The 19,346-nt window shown below is 39.7% G+C and overlaps 1 protein-coding gene and 1 long non-coding RNA gene across 9 annotated transcripts in view; one reads left to right on the top strand and one right to left on the bottom strand.

The window, feature by feature from the left end:
• NUP153 (nucleoporin 153) overlaps positions 1-19,346 on the bottom strand; it is a 42,704-nt gene that overhangs the window by 12,703 nt on the left and 10,655 nt on the right. For 3 of the 4 annotated variants that reach the window (XM_079983261.1, XM_079983258.1, XM_079983259.1), the window contains exons 2-16: positions 18,017-18,230; positions 15,374-15,622; positions 14,385-14,524; positions 14,176-14,304; positions 12,744-12,860; positions 12,576-12,611; positions 12,438-12,491; positions 8,816-8,962; positions 6,769-6,821; positions 5,935-6,061; positions 4,806-4,946; positions 3,600-3,692; positions 3,323-3,413; positions 2,829-2,933; positions 1,297-1,917 (exon numbers count right to left, since the gene is read on the bottom strand). In XM_079983261.1, the coding sequence (XP_079839387.1) occupies positions 1,297-1,917; positions 2,829-2,933; positions 3,323-3,413; positions 3,600-3,692; positions 4,806-4,946; positions 5,935-6,061; positions 6,769-6,821; positions 8,816-8,962; positions 12,438-12,491; positions 12,576-12,611; positions 12,744-12,860; positions 14,176-14,304; positions 14,385-14,524; positions 15,374-15,622; positions 18,017-18,230 (2,317 nt within the window). The remainder of the gene's footprint in view (positions 1-1,296; positions 1,918-2,828; positions 2,934-3,322; positions 3,414-3,599; positions 3,693-4,805; positions 4,947-5,934; positions 6,062-6,768; positions 6,822-8,815; positions 8,963-12,437; positions 12,492-12,575; positions 12,612-12,743; positions 12,861-14,175; positions 14,305-14,384; positions 14,525-15,373; positions 15,623-18,016; positions 18,231-19,346) is intronic. The other variant, XM_079983260.1, reaches the window with a different exon arrangement.
• Positions 10,300-16,666, top strand: LOC307219817. 5 transcript variants are annotated; one of them, XR_013840574.1, is made up of 4 exons: positions 10,300-10,386; positions 12,491-12,636; positions 13,732-13,774; positions 16,469-16,666. It is a non-coding gene; the product is annotated as an uncharacterized lncRNA (long non-coding RNA). The 5 variants fall into 5 exon arrangements; XR_013840575.1 differs by having other exon boundaries at positions 13,732-13,850; XR_013840576.1 differs by lacking the exon at positions 16,469-16,666 and adding an exon at positions 14,156-14,294.

Genomic DNA, 19,346 nt, shown 5'->3' with positions numbered 1-19,346 from the left:
AAAATTCCATTTATTTCATGAATAACTGGGAGAAAATTACTGTTCTTATATTTTCTTTCCATTTTAAGGACACAATATAAAAATCTGCATTGTTTTACTATCAAAATAAAATCCAGGTAGCAAAGGTAATAAAAGGTAACTGCCTTGTCCTTAAGTTTGGGCTTCGAAGAGATCAGACTTAATCAGAGTGAAACTAAAGTTCATAAGAGCCTATCTAGTTTGCTACATGAGTACAGAATTTCAGGTAGGGTGACGTCTTAGTCCTAGTGTCAAGTTTATTTCTTGAAGTCACATGGATGAATGAACTATCAGTTATAAAAATACAGAAAGGAACAGTGAAAAACAGTATGTGCTCTTTTCAGAACCCCTCCACTTTACTTCAAACAAAAGGCATTACTACATTATATAGTAGCAAAACTTTGATATTGTCCAAAGGTGTCAATAGGCTGAGACACTATTTATAACTGCTGACCACCATGTTAGCTTGGTTACCATACCACAGTGACAAAAATAAGGGTTGAGAACAGGGACTTTAAATAGGTAAAATGGGGGTAGTTAGTTAGTTAGTTTGATTTATTACGGCCATTGGCCCATATCGAGGGGTAATATCCAACTAAGTTCTACTCAGTGTAGACCTAGTAGGTGGAACTGAGCAATGCACTATTAAAAATGTTCTGTTTGTGCAAGTGTTGCAGCTTGCCAAATGGTAAATTACCCCCGCCATGCTGTCCTGGTGGGGGGGGGGATGTCTCCTGAAACACCAACCCCTGAGCCAATTTCATGGACATGAGGTGAGGGGCCCTGTTGTGAAAGCTGAGGTCGTTGTGCAGGGCTTCTGCTGACAGGGTGCATTAGGTGAATCCCACCCACTGAAATTAATTAACCTGTTAGTCATGCCCCCTAAATTCAATGGGTCTACTGCAAGTGGGACTAGCACTGGATATAACTCAGATACAGGTGGTGACCGTTTTAGGCGTGTCCGAATGGCATGCAATCACAGACACGCAGGTCCTTTTGGATCCAGAATGAAGGCGGGGCACGCTCCGCTGATGAGCGCAGGGGCCAGGAATGGAACCCACGCATGAAATGTTAGTCTGTACTTCCCATATGTTCTTACATATTAAAACTCCAGTAAATATTCAGTGGTGTCCTCTATTGTTTTCTTTTCAACACAGGGTTCTTCACACAGCACAATGCCTGTTTCCTCAAAACTAAGTTCCATGCCGTAATAAAGATGTTTAGGATTATGGCTGGATATGTCCCACCCTAATCAATGACCAAATACGGCAAACTCACCTGGTTTGTCCGACTGACAGGCAACACATTTGCTATCCTCTGCCTTATTTGACACTAAGCACACAGAACATTCCCAAGCATCTTTTGGCTTCTTGAATTTGTCTCCAAATCCAAAACTGACTGCGAGATCAGTAGAGCCAGAAGAGGAAGTCACTGTTGTTACATTGTCTGTGACTGCAGGAAACACAAAGGCTGGTTTTACTCCTGTCCCAGGTTTTGGTGTCTCACATGCCACACATTTTGTAGCCTCCGGTTTGTTCTGGACCAAGCAAGTATCACAGTCCCAAGTTCCAGCTGCTGCCTTAAACTTGTCTCCAAAGCCCTGTGTCCCCTTTGTAGAATGAGCTGCTTTCAAGGCTGAGTTAAATTGAGTACCAGTCTGCTTAGTACCATCTGACATTGGCACTTTAGCGGCTTGGCAGGCTACACATTTGTTATCTGCCAGCTTGTTTTGCACAAGACACGTATCGCACTGCCAATGGGCTGACCCTTGTTTCAAAGCATCTCCAAGTCCTGAAACAGTTCCGGAGAAAGTACTTATTGCAGGCCTTGTATAAACTACTGTGCTTGCTGTAACAGGTGGCGCGGCTGCGGATGAGTATGTGGTTGAAGATGCAAAGCCTAAGAAAGAGAAAAGGAAATAGTCTGAGTTCCTAACAAAGACTCTACTTTTACAGGAAAGCCAAGCAAACAATTTTAAAACAGAAGATTCATTGATGAACCATACTGCGCATATGGTTATGCAGGCACAGAAATAGCTGGGTAAGAAGAATGGCTATCATAGTATGGTAAAAATTACTGCACATAACATGAAACCCTTACACAAATATGTATACATACTGTTAGCACTTGCAGTCTCTTTTCCAACCAAATTATTGAACAAAACAGAAATTTATACCAAAAACTGAGTTTGAAACCTTTGTAATTAATACCAAACCAATGAAAGGTCCACATTCTAAAATTTATGTTATCCAGATTTATCTTGAGTCTAGCAATGAGAAATGTAGGTAACAATGGAAATTGATTTGAAATTCCCTATTCCTAAAGGAAGCTGGCAATATATTTGAAAGTTGGAGACAATACTCTCTTCTCAATGTGGCTATTCCTTTTTTCAAAAATTGGCATTATTGGTATTATATATGAGACTGGATTAAGAAAATATATAGAGGGCCAGATTTAACTGCCCGATCCTGCTAGCAGAAGCCCATACAACTACTTCCATCAAAGCAATGAGGCTTTCCGCCTCCTCTCCCCCTCCCCCCATTTGGCTCTGAGAACCTGCCCCCCCCAACAGAGGAAGGAGAGGGAAAATCATTCCTAAGGGCAAGCAGAAATGCTGGCACTGATAGAATGCTTATTACACTGCAACATTCCTACAACTGTTTTCTTTAAAGTGCCATATAAATCATAGAATCATAGAACTGTGAGAGTTGGAAATGACCCTGAGGGTTATCTAGTCCAACTCCCTGCAATGTCAAGACTCAAAACCAAGACCCTAAGATTACTAAATGAAATCTCATCAACCGACTCACCAGGACTCTTTAAAATATCCAGCACACTTCCTTCTTTCAGGATTTTTGCAGGCTTAAAGGGACCATCATACTCATGATCTCTCTTACTGCTGATGCTATTGACCGCTGCAGGTGTGAAGAAAATAATAGGTGAAGAACCTTTTACAAGGTTCATGGCTCGGCCCCTGTTGTGTGTACTTATGAGGATCCACCAACACACATGCAAACACACACCTGTCTACACAGAACCCATCTTAAAAATTTCCATAAGGTAGCTTACTGGATGAAGCACAAACAACTTGCTGTCCATAGAAGTTAAATGATATATTTCATTGGAAGTCAGACACATATGCTTGGATAAGGTTCTATTTAAACTGGATTGTACTCAGAATGGAGGCCAGGAATACATTTGCTTCTGATGTCACACAGAATATAAAGTTTTAAAAGCCTAACCAAAATTCAATCTTAATTCCCTGCCTGGAGAAAATGTTTGCATTAAATGCCAACTTCATTACCTGCATTACTCTGAGTCAATACTGGGGTATCCTTGGACCCTGAAGGATCAGATGATTTTGCAACAGGAACACTAAATTTGAATGCACCAGCCTGGCAGGAGATAAAATTTAGAAGTCAAAAGAAAACAACAGCCTAGTTTACATAGGCTCATAAATGTGAACTGCAGATTTCTGGTTCCTAACACTGAATTTCCAAGGTGAGTATTAAACATATTTTTATCTCTATCATTCCTGTCTTTCTTCTGTCACAAGTTTTACTTATGCATTTTTTACTTACAGACACTGATGGCAGCACTTCTGCTTCTGTCGATTTTACAATTGGAGATGAAAATCTGTACACAGGACTGCTAGCATTACTGGCTGGTTGCACCTAATTATTTAAAAGAAATGCATTTTAATAGCTTGAATGAAGTGAATTACAAGTCACTGGTTAATAATGCAAAAACAAATGTGCTCAAATTAGGAAGGTGACTTTTGGGCATGGATCCAAAGCAACCCATTCCGTTTCTCAAACAGCAGCTGTCCTTTTCTCTGCCTATACACTATACAACATATGACAAGATGTTTAGAGGACTGAGGAGAGTTTCAAAAGCAGTTTGTAATAAGACACAGCAATTTTGTGAATGTTTATAGCAGTAGGGCCACATCCACAGCATACCCTGAAAGCACTCTTTCTTACACTACTTTAATGGTCATGGCTTCCCCCAATAAATCCTGGGAACTGCAGTTTGCAAAGATTGCTGAGAACTGGTAGGAAACCCTTAACAAACAACAGTTTCCGGGATTATTTTAGGGACATGGCTGTTGTTGACAATACCCATTCTGTTTCTGAGCTCCTAACTTCTTAGCTCTTGTAACTGCCAAAGGGGGAAAACCTACAAAGAGAACTGAAGCCTTATCTCCATAAAGCTTGCTGCGTAAACTTTTGACAAACTGTTGCACTGAACAAGGCCACCCCCATAAAGAGCTTGCTATGCAGCAGCTCAGAGTAGCTGACACAAGCATAAAAAGCCAGGGTTTTTTTAAGAAAAAGAAAAAACATTTGCCTTGATATCACCAATATGGCAACCATGTTACTATCAACAATCATTTAGCATGAACCATTACCGTAGGGGTGCTACAAAGCCCAAAGCACAAACTGCCTTGGGACATTTTTTTTACAGATCGCACGCCAGTGAAGGGCTGGGACCAGAAACAAAAGTGGGTGAAGCAACCAATGCAACTCTTACATCCTAGCCATGCAGAAGTCAGAGGCACCCTCTCTCCATCCAGGCAAGCAGCATTCTCACAGTTCAAGGATACATTCCAGACAGACAGACACACTCAGGGTGGGCAAAGAAAGGGCCAGTGAAGGGTGGGGCTGTCCTTTAAAGTATTCTCAAATAGCACATGGCTGAAAATTAAAGTCAGGTGAATAGACAAAGGGTTTGGGTGAATCTACGGTAGAGTATGCAAGCAAAACCTTGATTCAGGCACAAATTACCTTTTTAGCCACTGATTGTGCAGAACTGACAGGCATAGATGAGACAGTAGTACCGCTAGCAAGCAGGCCAAAGCTGAAGTTTGGCAAAGATGACGTACTGATGGGCAAAGATATTTCTGGTAGCACTGGCATATCAATTTCCTAGAATGGAACAATGATGCAATTATTTTCCAAGTTCCACTGAAACCTACATTTTAGTTCGACTCAGCCTATTTCGGCAGGAAAAAATGAAAGCAACCCAACAAGTAATGAAACTGTTGTTGACCTTATCAATGAAATCCTAAAGAATTAAAAAACAACAACCCCCACACCAAAAGTACAAACAGGTTAAATAAAAGCACCACAATAAATGAAATTTGGGGTGATACAAGATTTGACTGTTTTATAGCTCATGTGCCCTCCTATACCTGCCGCAGAAACAGAGCCTTCCTCAGTAATAGCTAAAGCAATATACCATGAATTGTACCTATGTCTCAAAACATGGGAAACCCGGCCAGATGGGTGGAATATAATTATTATTATTTATAAAAACCTAGTGAGCTATAACTTTCTGCTGCTGTGACTTGGTGCTGATTAGTGCTATACACAGCCACACCCAGCCACCTTGCAGAGCTATCATTAGAATACTTTCCCCTCCTCTTCCACTCCTAAATTGGAGTATGAACCCTGCATATAAATCCTATATTCTGCTACAAAGCAGAGCATAGGCTTGGAAAGCTGTCTAAATCTAATGGACAGTATTCTACTAGAGAGTCCTGTCAGCGCAAGAATTCCCACTTGTGCAATAGGACTTTCACCCCTCCTCATCCTCCACAAATCTGCTCCAGAAGGTTCGGAGAAGTCGTGGAATAGCTTTAGGGGTGCCCAGGAGGAAGGTGTGCCATTGGACATAGAAAAATCCTTGGGCTGCTGAACATTTGCCCTAGGTTGGATTCCATCCAATGACTACAATACTAAGTTTGTCCATTCAATCAGGCTGTGAATAAACAGCTTTGAAGCTTCATACTACTCCATAAAGGAGTACTTCAATTTCATTCATGCATACACATTGTTTTCTCTCTCTCTCTCTCTCTCTCTCTCACACACACACACACACACACACACAGTGTAGTTGAACAAATATTCTTACCTCCTCTTGCGCAGGTTTTGATACATAGTGGACACCTCTTTCCCTTCTCATTTTGCCGCCACCAACTCCTACTGAAGGAGGAAGCCCATTGGTTGCAGAGGAACTGAACCTGGGGTTTGTGACGCTGCTGACAGAGAATCAAATATATGTTATGTAGCTTTGCGGGGTCCTACAAACAAAGCAGCAACAAAGGATGCATATGCAAACTGATAATAGTGATATATCAATATATACTGGGGGGAGGGGATAAGCGACGCTGCCCAAAATGGCAAAAGTTAGCAATCGGGGAAAACGAAAGCAAAAAACTGGGGGGGGGGGGGGATTACAGCTGACTTGCTGAGCTGAGCTTAAAGGACCAGGGAGGAAGAAAGCAGATGCGATATCAGCAGCTAGCACATTCACATTAACCCATGGTTTGGCACAGCGTTAAATGTGAACTTCTGTTTCCTAAGTAAAAACAGAGAAGAGTATTGCGGCACTTGAAACACTGACTGCACTTCTTGCATTTCCATTTCCTCTGACCTCACAGCCTTCAAATCCATGCCCTAGTGTGTATATAAACTTGAAGAACTGTATTGCGAATGAAGCGGATTCTAATCCATGCCATACTAGCACTGACTAGTCTTCAAGGTGCCACAAGACTCTTTACTGTTTTCGCAACACAAAACTAACACAGCTACCCCTCTGGAAACTTTTTACATAAACATATCTCTGTTATTATGCCTATTATTTAATTGTCTCCTTTGCATAAGGGACAAATGAACAGGGTACTGATGAAAAACCCATAAGAGCAATTATAATATGTCTTTTAGATTTAGGATATACATCACATACCTTTCTGGTGATTCTATCTTCTGCTCTGCTGCCAGATTTTTCTCTTGTACTCCCTGGATAAAGGATAAAAAGGATAAAAAAGGATAAAAAAATACTTTAGGTTTTAATTCTTTTTTTTCTGATTCGCTATTCCTAAAAAAAAAAGAGACTAAACGTTGGAGCATGTAACAGGAAGCCACTGATCCTTGTTTACGCAAATGCCTTTCTCATGTACACTTAAGCTTTATATGGCTTTTTGCAGAAGTACTCCTTTACTGCCCCCTGCTGCCTGAAGTTATCCAAATAAATCTCTTCCACCACAAGCTGTATTTCTTGTGAGCAAGGTTCATGTGACAATGCCTGTCTACAGCAATTACCTACTCCACATAACATTCTGCAGGATCATAGAGATAGGGCTAGATCCAATAGCGGCTCTGCAGTAGTGGAAGCACTTCGGCAAGGTAGGACACTTGATTTTCACCAATTCCCTCCTACCCAGTGCAGCCCTGTTTTCCCCAAATTTCTGGTCGGGGTTGGGAGACCCTCCAGAATTGCATGGGTAATGGTGAAATGGGCTGCAATTGGTAAGGGGGCGGGCTGGCAGGTTCCCCTGCTTTTCACAAGCAGAAGAGCTTCCACTAGTGCAAAGCTGCCATTAGATACAACCCTCAGAAAATAAGCGAGTTCATTTATTTTCAACAGGAAAATTAAGTACCTATGATTGAATATAGTAGAATGAACTTAATTTCTCTGATACATTCTGAGATACAAAATGCAGAAAATGTGAAAAGAATTTCCTTTTCAAAAACTTCTGCCAACTTAAAAACAAGCTAGTGTGGTTTTTGCAACTTGAAATATTTGTACAACCTCATTAGTAAATCTTACTCATGTCATACTCCATGAACTTCTCAACAATTATGGGGTCTTTTGTTCTAGGTTTCTTCTTCCCTCCCTCCTTTTCATTTTTTTAATAATAATAAAAAAAATTTAACCCTAATCCCATCAGGAGTCCAATCTACCGTATTGAAATAAATGGAAAGGTAAAGCTGCAAAATACCTAAGCCTTTTCTGTCATCAGCAAGTTCTCAAAATAACCCTGCATTTTCTCTGCATCATAAATTTCATTTTTTGTAGTTCTATCACTTAAAGAGCACTGGCTTATACATTTTCAGTTTCCATAAAATAATTCTGAACATTTCTGTGTATACCCCCCAAACCAAACCCTATTACTATGCACTGTTCAACCCCAGGTGTAAATTTTATCCTGGAGGTTAATTCTGCTCCATTAATTCTGCAAGTTGAGTTTATCGTGATGCAGAAGTCTTCTTGTATAGTGCAAAGCTGCAACACTGGATTCTAGTTTGTAAGTAAAGTAAAGTATAATAATAATAATAATAGGCTACTGGGGTTCTTTGGACTACTGTGATTATTTAGTATTGAGCATAGTATTTCACCTATTCATCTCTCCCACTTTCTCCTCTAGGGCTTTCTGATAGCCCAATGAGGAATTTCAAGATAACATTGTGCCCTAGAAGCTTCTGTGTTAGACTGTGTGTTTGGAATGAGATACCAATAAAATGTCCCGTCCCACCCCCCATGTTGAACTAGATTAATTGTGAAATCAATTATTAACTTTTTATCCGGCTACAACTTTTAAAGGGATCCACTGGAATCCTAGTTATCAGACTAATACTGTCATAAGGAAGTGTTACAGATAGGTAGCCGTGTTGGTCTGCCATAGTCAAAACAAAATAAAAAAATTCCTTCCAGTAACACCTTAAAGACCAACTAAGTTAGTTCTTGGTATGAGCTTTCGTGTGCATGCACACTTCTTCAGATACCTGTGCATGCACACGAAGTGTGCATGCACACGAAAGCTCATACCAAGAACTAACTTAGTTGGTCTTTAAGGTGCTACTGGAAGGAATTTTTTTATTTTGTTTTGAATAAGGAAGTGTGTGAGCGTTTAAACTGTAAAGCAGCCACTGGGTTGCCCAATCAGATCAGGGTGTGATGGTATTGGGGAAGAGGGAGCTTGTAGTTAAAGATGGTGTACAGTCATACATACCTTATGGTTCATCTCTATTCTCTGTCGAATCTTGCCTGATTCAGTAGCAGATGATAGAGATGGTTTAAAATATTGTGAACGACTCATTGACAGTGGAACGGTCTTCGGAGTCACAAGCTTCTGGACTGGAGGATAATGGGATTCAGCCTTTAAATGAAACAGTGTTGAGTTAATCAAAACCAATTTGAATAAAGCTGGGCAATGCTATGTATGTATGTACACCCCCATGTCTGTACATGAAAGGTGGTTATGCACATGTTTCAATGGTCTTGAACAAATACAAATGCATCCCTTATTACCAATTTTATTTAAAAACAATTTATGGTTACCTAAGACTCATGAAATGTTCCCATTTAGTTGGGGAGCTGCTAGGAAATTTCCACAAACCTTGCCATCAAGAGGTTAACTGTCAGACCTGAACTGAGATGTCTGGCAAGGAAATTAAAAGAGATCCAGAATTTCCTTTTGCAGAGATAAGCTACATGCATGGCTTTTTTGTGACAGTACTCACTAGTAAAGTGTCGGCACCTTTTCTTTTTTGCTGTAATGTCAGCTATGTTATGCTGACACTCATGGCACTGTTATCAATACACGAGTACCAGCGCCTCTATTTTTATTTTATTTTTACTAAGTAAAGCCCTGCCTTTGTGTATCCCTTTCGCCCTAAAACTGTGGGAAAGGAAGTCTTCAAAGCCATACTGGTGAAATGGATCAATACCTGAATTCATGTTTTACAAAGTGTCTACTTCTGTGCCTGGGAGCAGATAGTGTCTCAGGTCTCCCACCGTGGAAGGGATACAGCTTTTAATACAGTGAATGTATTTTTACTGTAGGGAAAGAGAATACTACACTTCCTGTGCTAAGTTCCTAATCTGCATGAAGGGTTTCCTCCCCACCCTGGATAAGTGTTTCTTACTGCTAGAGGGAGTTGTGGGGGTAGTCTCAGGCTGTAAGGCAGGGTTTCTCAAACTTGGGTCCCCACTGGGGATGAAGGGACCTACTTTTGAAACAGCTGGGGACCTACTTTTGAAAAACCCTGCTGTAAGGGTCTCAGTCAGTCCTAATTCGGCAAGAGGATACCCATGTTTGATCTTGCGTCTTTGTTGTCAATGGCTGCTGTCCCTTTACAGTATTACCTCCGGTTACATACTTAATTCGTTCTGGAGGTCCATTCTTAACCTGAAGCACCGCTTTAGCTAATGGGGCCTCCCGCTGCCGCTGCACAATTTCTGATCTCATCCTGAAACAAAGTTCTTAACCCGAGGTACTATTTCTGGGTTAGCGGAGTCTGTAACCGGAAGTGTATGTAACCCGAGGTACCATTATATTATCCAGGAGCGTTCAAGAATCTCTGGAGTTATTCCCTGCTTGCTGTGTCTGACTGGAGAAAGCTCTCTTCTACACAGGATGGCAGTTAAACATCTGATTTGCATAGCCCTGTCTGTTGGGAGTGAGTGGGCGGAACTATCTTTTCAAAGGTAAGTAAGTTCCTTTTCTACAGGAGATGGATGTCATCACAAGTCCAACACTCTGCTTTCAGATGTACTGGTTTTAGACAACATTTTAAGAAGGTTTTTAAAATCCTGGCATTCTACTAATATCTCTTCTGCACATTTTGATTGGTGCAAGGAGTGGGTCATGTGCACCAATTAGGTTAGGTCTATAGGGGAATCTGATATCAGGTGCTGACAAACTAACATCATCATGGTCAACTTTTGTAATTCTATGGACTTTCCACATGAAATAGAGCCTAATGGGAGTGTGCAGGTGTGAAAGGGTGTTGTATGCAGACACCAGGCTGGATGCAAAGGTCCCTTTTCATAGACTGAAGTGCCTTGGACCAGCTGTTCTACTAATGGAAGGGGGAAATTCCCTCCAGTGCCACTTTCCCTTCTGCTAATGTCAGCAGCCTTTCCAACACTATTTTGCAAGGTCCCCCCAACCGTCAGGGGGAAGGAAAATCCAGGACCCTTTTGTGATTTTTCTAGCACATCCCATCACCATTATATTTATAAACCAAGCCTGTGGTTCTTAAAGGGTGTGGCACACCATACTGGTGGGGCAGAAGAGGATGGCAAGTGTGGAGGGAAGATTCAAGGACAATCAAAGAAACACTTAAAACATTTCAGTGTAGTATAGGATAGTATCAAAATGTATTTTTCTACTTTGCATAATATGGATAGATTTCTTTTCAAGATGAGAGCAAGAGCATAAAGTGATACTGAAGACAATCCTTGTTGTGTATTTCATATATATATATATATATATATATATATATATATATATAAACAAACATCAGTATGGCTTGAGAAAATTTTTATTCTGGAAGTGTGGCCCAGTGAAAAAAGGTTTGAGAACCACTGAACTACACAAATGACTACTATCTAGTATTAATCCAACATTGTAGTGTTGTATTCAGAAAATAGCAAAATGAGTCCAAATTTTTTGCTTATCTTTACAAGTAGTAATGATCTCTCCCCCTGCCCTCTACAATAAAACTGGTTTGCATCTAATTATTTGTTCAGAAATAGTGACAAAAATTTTGAATTTTAAAGGCTATTTTGATAGAAGTAGGCCCTGAAAGTAATGTGCAACTTCCAAATGATGTTCACCATAAAAACTCTGTATCACTGTTTGAACAATTCAAGGCATTAAAAATAAGTTATAATTATCTGATTAATGCAGATAAGTTCCAGATTGAAGACCCAGGTCTTTAGAATACCAACTGTACAGACATCTGTAACGGTTTTACTCAAGAAATTAAGTGGACTGTTGACAGCCCACTCGCTTCGGTGGCAAATCACCAGCAAACCTTTCTTGGCCAAGAATTACTGCTGCCAACCATTTACTACAGTATGAATAGACAATTCCTCTTTTTTTCACTTAATGACAGCTGGGTACAGAGTTTTCTTTCTGACATCTCTAGTTTGCCTGTTAGCTAGTGTTAGCTAGTGTTAGCTAGTGTTAGCTAGTGTTCCATGTTTCTGCACAAGTGTGAGTCAACAACCTGCAAATTTAAGCTGAAAGAGTGCTTGCTTATACCTGGCCAATCCTGCAAATAAATGATTTTTTAAAAACTGACTTCATTAGGTTCTACCCACTACTCACAAAGAGATACCATTTCCTAAAGTCTGTTACACTTAGAGTAGGGCCTCCAAAATGGTATTTCCCCCACAATGATATCTTCAACAACTCTCATTGAGGACAGAAGATCTAGCAAACCATGTGGAAGTTTTGCCTTATTCCGCTAACTTTAACCTTACATAGGGCACCTCTAGCATGTAAACATAAGCCTCTTGTTTTCTCCTTGTTGCACATTTTAGTCTGGATGACACAAACAGATCTGATAGGTATATTAAAGACAGAAGATACAGATGTAGTGCAAGTTATGAATTTATTCATTGACTACAACACTGGTTTTATAAAAGCTTAATTTAGCATTCCACTAACATTTGCTCTAGGTTCCAAATTTCAAAACCAAGTAAATGGATTTTTTTAAAACACAAGTAGGCAAATACCAGCAGCTATCTATAGGCAATTTCATGTCTGCTGCATATCAAACATAAAATATAAAACAGTTCTACACCACTTAGAAGCAACTAAGACATGGAAGTTAACTTACCCTTTTCCTTGGTGAATGGAAGTCAGTGATATTCTGCATACTTCTTTCCGCAGGCTGGAAAACAAAACACCCAAATTAACAAGCGTGATTAAAACAACAACAACTCCGTGCATTAAAAAAGTTTGAAAACTAACTTACAGATGAAAATGAAGAAGATGGGATTCTTTTAGCATCCTGTTGGAAAAACAACAACACTGAAGTAAGTTAAACTATATGTATTCAAAGCAAGAGTTTGCCTAATGCAATACAGGATTAGAAAGCTTCATGTTATGTACTGAATAAATAACTTTTCAAAGAGAAATTTACCGCTATTGGGCTTGACATCTTCTCCAGAGACTGCAGGATGCGCCGTGCAGTAGAACTTGTCACTCCGTAAGATTGTGCATTCACTTGCTTGGCTTTCATCTGCCTTCTTACTGGTGTCTTAAAAAACAAGATTATGGATGTTACATTGTGTGATTTGAAGCTTTGGGTCTACACACTATTACAGTCAGTTATCATATTGATCTCCAAAGGTCTAGAAGGGATTTGGAGAGAAAGGACTCAAATATACTCAACGTGGCCCAGGTAGCCTAATGAGAGTATTTTCTGTAGGCCTCATACATATTAATATCCATCATATATACATTATCAGTGAACATGGACTTCAGGTGTTTCAGAGGGAACAGATGACAGGTTCTTGCCCACAAAAAGTTTACAACTTAAATTATAGTTGTTATGCCCTCACACACTGCAAACTCAAGTTTCACCATGATACATTCTTGCAATGCCTTATTGTCACATCCAAATTCAGCAAATAACCTGTTTGGACATTTGCAAGTCATGCTAAGCCACATTTTACCACTGCTCTGGTTCACATGTAACACTAAACCAGGCTTCCTCAACCTCAGCTCTCCAGATGTTTTTGAGACTACAATTCCCATCATCCCTGACCACTGGTCCTGCTAGCTAGGGATCATGGGAGTTGTAGACCAAAAACATCTGGAGGGCCAAGGCTGAGGAAGCCTGCACTAAACCCAGTTTAAGATTATGTGCATGGGCTAGAATGAGCAAAGTTTCAGGCTCACAAACTCCATCCTTCCCTCTTCTCCTCCTGCTTGGCTACAAGAAAGGTCGTTGCTAAAGTTTATGTTTCATTGCGCAAAATCATTTCACATATGATGAAAACAAGTGGCTTAGGTACACAAGGCAGCTTCGAAGACCATGGTTTAACAATGACTTGTTTAGAAACTGAATAGTTATTTTAAGCCATGATCCCTTCCAAAATGGGATTCCCGCCTTTTCTCTTTTACAGTACACAGAGCTGCCCACAAGAGTGACCTGCAGTGAGGCTGGTGGTAAGTTGAACTGGCAAGCAGATTGCCCTGCCCACCAGGTGTACCCTCTAAAGAGTGAATTTCTGCCAGTGGAAAGGTGGGTGGTGACAACACAGAGTTTCTGGCTTGACAGTTCCCCACTCCTCTCCCCCAGCACGGCCACAAGGAGACAGCACTCATTTCTGTTTTTTAAGTAGCCATAATTTAACGTTACATATGAACCAGAACAGGCTGAGATTCATTTGTATTGTACAAATGAGATTCATTTGTAGAGCTGCATCACTAAAGTTATTGTTACCAAAACAATGAAATACTTGTATGCATATACTATGGAAAGTACAAAGTGAAAAGCTCTATCAGAATTATTAATATAAGTAGCTTCTTCTTTCACATCCTCCATAGATCACCAGCATTTCTGTTACCTGATAAGGAGTAATCCGTGCTTTAGACTGCCTTGCTGCTGCAGCTGCACCACCATACATGGTTTTTCCAGGATAAAATGGAGAATTCCCAAGCTGGCTTGTCTTAAAAGCTGATGCATTACCAAGTGACTGCAAACACATATTGATATCTAATTAGCAAAATGGATACACAAGTAACATAGTTAAAGCAAACGTTGCACAGTACTTACAGGGGAAAGTGCTCCAAAAGCAGACAGATTAAAGCCAGGCTTTTTAGAGCTGGTGGCTGAATGCTGAGAAAGGGAGACAAGTCTTTCACTCTCAGAGGACCAAAGAGGTGGTACTGAAGCAACTTTTGAAACTGTTATATCTAAAAAGACAACATGTGTAGACAACTGCATCAATGCCTTTTTTATATTATAAAATAGTGATCATTAATACTACGATAACCACAATATTAAAATTTTGTCCCCCTACATTTCCCATTTTGCAGCATCACTTGAATGCAGTCCAGAAATTATTTGAAAGAAAATACACTACTTTTCTTTATCTAGCTCATGGAAAGAAGGGAGGGATAGAGGGAAAGAAGTGAGGAATGGAGTGAAAGGAGGAAGGGTTTTCTCCCCTCTTCCTTTCCCAAAAGGAAAACATATATAATTTACCAAGTGGGAATTCATGATACATAGGTCTTAACAGTTCTGATCTAGTAGGTTTTCCACACACCCCTTGGCAACAACAACAACAACACTGGCCCTTAATGGTGGACACCGTCCCAATGGGCTTTTAAAAGTGCCTAATTTATTTTTCTAAGACTAGCTTGTGATGGCTGACTCCTGTTGTTACTGTGTTCTTTTAAAAATATACTGCTATGTTTTATTAGTTGCTGCTCTCATCTGTTCCTATTCTTAATTGTGTTTCATGTTGTTTGCAAGCTGCTTTGGGGGTCCTTTGGGTGAAAAATAGCAGAGATATATTAACACACCTATTTGGCTCTCTGCATCAAAGGACCATGGGATAACTTCCTTTCCTCATACTCTGCTGCCTCTCCCCACTCCCCCAAAATAACATTGCATTAATAACATAAGAGTCTTAAAATGCACAGTTAATATCTGCCATTTGTGCACCATCTCTTCTAAAGTGATGTCAGTATAACAAAACCTAGTCACGTTATGGAATAATCATACAAAAAGATCCTAATGATTCTGGTGAACTTTGTTACCTTTATCAGACGCCCTTGAAGAAAAGCCACTTGTAGTTGAGATGTTGTCATCATCATGCTGAGAGGTAGAATCTTTCATTTCTTTCCCAAGTGAAAGTCCAGAATTACTAATTGGAAATGCAGATGATGTGGAGGGTTGACAAAGTGGAGGTGGGGAATCCAAGATGTTGAAATTAAGATGACTCCGGTGGAGAGAGGGTCTTGTTAAAATATCTGTGAAGCTTAAACCAGATCTACTTGTCGAGGGCTCTAAAGAGGAACAAAGCAGCACAATCAGAATTATCTTAAGTTGCAGGTATGCATATGGAACAGTCAAAAGCTATTTACTGTCAACACTAGTTCTATTGCTAAGCTTCAAGTGTAAAAAATAGACGATAAGCTAAATTTAACCTGTGCCACATACATGTATGGTTTCATCTATCCATCTGAGAATAGCTACTACATTTCTTCCAAGTACTACATTACTACAACACAATATAAATGATAGCACTGACAGTGAAATATTAGTTGCGATGTTAAAAACAAAACAAAAGATGATCCTGGGTATGCCAATCTATACTCTAGTGTTTAAATAGATTCCTAATAATAACAACAGAATATTTTAACATGACAAGTTAAATCTAAAATGCAAGGAATACCACCCTGAGTAATTTGAAAGCCACAAAACAATTGTTTGTCTATCCATGTGTAAATAATTATAAAAATATTTTGCTACAAGTTCAATTGTATCAGCTCTCTAGAATATAAACTGCATTACTCACCTATCTCTGGGAAAGGGAACTGCATGACTAACATTTTCTCTTTCCAATAATCCTAATGGTAGGATATTAGGCTATCTGTCAATGTTTTTAATGAGATTTTTATTATTGATGTTCTGCAATGTGTTTTTAAACACCCTGGAATCTTTTGATAAAGGGTGGTATATAAATTCAAATAAATAAATAAAATTATAATAATATAAAAAAGAGGCTACCCATCCAATGCAAAGGGTTACCAGTTCAAAGCTTTGGTTCCATTTGGAAAAAAATATATATTAGTAGTGATCAATGGTAAGCTTATCACTTAATTGTTGGCGATTAAATTTTTATTCCACAGCAACATTTCAGACTAGGAGAATGGATGAGAACATGAAAGAATAGCACTTAAAAATCTCTCAGCTCAGGTTTGGATGCCAAGACCCTACTGTGCAGAAGTTACGGAACATTTACATCAACTTTTTGGGGGGAGTGTGGAGTGGTAAAGCAATCAGAGATACACATCTCCTTATCACACAGCAGGATCATATATATTGCACTGAATCGTGTTTGTTCATCTCTTGCCATACTAGGTATACTCTTGCCATACTAGGTATACTAAAAAATGTTTTAAAACCCCAGAATTATAATTGAGTACTAGTGCAATGCTTAGAATGTTGGTCTCAAAAAACAGTGCATGGTAATGCTAGTAGGTAAAATGGTGTCGGCCGAAACATTGTGTCCAACATTTCACAATAATGCTGAAGTAACACACACCAGAGTAGGGTGGGCAAGATTTTTGGCAGGGGAGGGTGAAGAAGACTTTTATTTCTCCCATTATTTATGATCTTTTAAAAAAACTTTTAAAAATGCTTTATTATTCGTTTTCCATATATATACAACACGTAGTCATCTTTATTTCAATCAGTCCAATAAAGATAACAATGTTCACAAAAGATACATACAATTTCAACCATGTATTTTCTACGCGAACCTATGACTTCCCATCCTCTCCGTATTTTCCTTTATATTAAGCATCTTGCTTTAGTTTATCATTATTGTATTGTGAAAATTCTCTTTTCTATTTCGATATTGTTTTCCTTCATACGTACTATTTACAGAAATAATTCAAAGGATGTAACCTTGCTTAAGTTACAGCTGCTTTTCAAATAATTATTGAAATTATTCCATTCTACAATGAACTCCTGTCTGGGCTTGTCTCTGATTCTTTCCGAAAGAGATGGTAATTCCGCATATTCTGTCAATTTGAGTAACCGTTCAGCTCTTGTAGGGAGTTTGTCCTTTTTCCAGTATGTCGCAATAAGCACCCTCGCGGCCGCGGTTGCGTACAAGAAAACTTTCCTTATACCCTTGGGAATGCCATTATTTCTGATCTTATATTGACATCAGGTCTCAACCACCTGTCAAAGATGGCCTGTGGAGGATGAGTAATTACAGAGTTGGATTTAACCTGGCAGGACTGAAATACCTGCTCATCAGCTGATGGGGACAGAATTATATCCTGCTTTCTGCAAAGATCGACCATGCATGTGTTGTTCCTCACAGGGAACAGGAACTTGCAAAACTAAAACCAGTCTCCTGCTAATCTGCTGACGTCATCTGCCCATCAGATTAGGAGATGGGTGTGGTTTTAAAAATGGCCTTTTGGAAGAAAATTTGAACCCTTGGCAAGCTAAGGTTGGCCAGTAGGTTGAGGTTCCCTACCCCTGCACCAGAATATCAAGGGGTCTATAATTACTCTCTTTTAACAGAATATTTGACGTATATAAAATAGCATCCCTCAGTTTGCAGTTAAGAAAACCATTAAAATGTTTTGATATTTGTAAATAGATCTCTAGAACAAATTGTTAGACACTAGCTGTGAGGTTGGAGAAGATATTTAGCCTACCATCTAAAGTAATTCTTGTTGGCTCGGGAGTAATTCGTCCATCAATCTCAAGGGTATTGTCAGCATCATCATCTTCAAAGGCAGGATGATAGTTTACATTCTCCTCTAAGCTCCTTTGTTCACTTGGGGATTCCTCTTCGCTTTGCCTGAAATATCTCTGAAGCCAAGCTGGAACAATACTCTTCACAGATTCCTTAACGATATTTACAATCCCCTGTTTTTAAGAAAGAAATAATGTTTTTAAATTATATCTAGAATAACAAAGGCCCAGTTGACAAAGTTATTACTAGAACCTACCAACAGGCTGTTGGTAGTTGTTTACAATGCTATGAAGCTGCCTGAAATAGCAAATCTGTTATAACTTCTGTTCCAATTATATTCATGTTCCAAACAGGTGCTTGCATTCTACCATTTACGCTTTAACCCATGATTCCTCAGTGTAGTCATCTAGCACAGAAACATCCCCAATGTGCAGCCGTCACCTCAGTTCTGCTACTCTATGATGCACATGACCAATCCCCATCTTCCACCCAAGCTTGGTGGTGGAACAGGCAACAGGCATCTTTCCCAGAGTGTTCAAAACACAGTGCAATGAAAGGGACAACCCCTTTTCGATTTGTTCATTTTGATGCCCTGCCGCCAAGGTGCTTTGAGTGCATCAGTAACACAGTGCCAAAATAAAAGTTTAGTCTCAAAGGCATGCCATGAGGTCAGAAATTATATTTCTACACTTTAGGGGAGGAGCAAGGCCCTGGAAACTACATGTTTTCGGTTGGTCCCAAGGCCAGGCTCAATTTGTAGAGCAGGGGTAGGCAACCTAAGGCCCGTGGGCCGGATACGGCCCAATCACCTTCTCAATCCGGCCCGCGGACGGTCTGAGAATCAGTGTGTTTTTTTATTTGAAATGCATCTCTGAGTTATTTGTGAAGCCTGCCTGGTGTTTTTACATGAATAGAATGTGTGTTTTTATTTCAAATGCATTTCTGGGTTCTTTGTGGGGCACAGGAATTCGTTCATTTCCCCCCCCCAAAAAAAAAATAGTCCAGCCCACCACATGGTCTGAGGGACGGTGGACTGGCCCACGACTGAATAAGGTTGCTGACCCCTGTTGTAGACCCTTGCTAATGAATCCTTTTGAAGTGAACAAGAGAACCCAGCTCCTAAGTGATGTCAAGACATACAGGGAAAACAAAAGCAAGATTTCGCTCCCCAAAATTATTCAGAACTGCAAGATTGTTCAACCTATGGAGTCATCTCTTTCACTTTGAGAAAATAATCCACACATTTGACTTTTAGTTTGTTTCCTGAAATGAACACAATTACCTTTAAC

Source organism: Podarcis cretensis (assembly GCF_951804945.1).
Source record: "Podarcis cretensis genome assembly, chromosome: 7".
Lineage (NCBI taxonomy): Eukaryota > Metazoa > Chordata > Lepidosauria > Squamata > Lacertidae > Podarcis > Podarcis cretensis.
The sequence above is the reverse complement of the archived record's forward strand: the minus strand, read 5'-3'. Positions and strand labels throughout refer to the sequence as shown.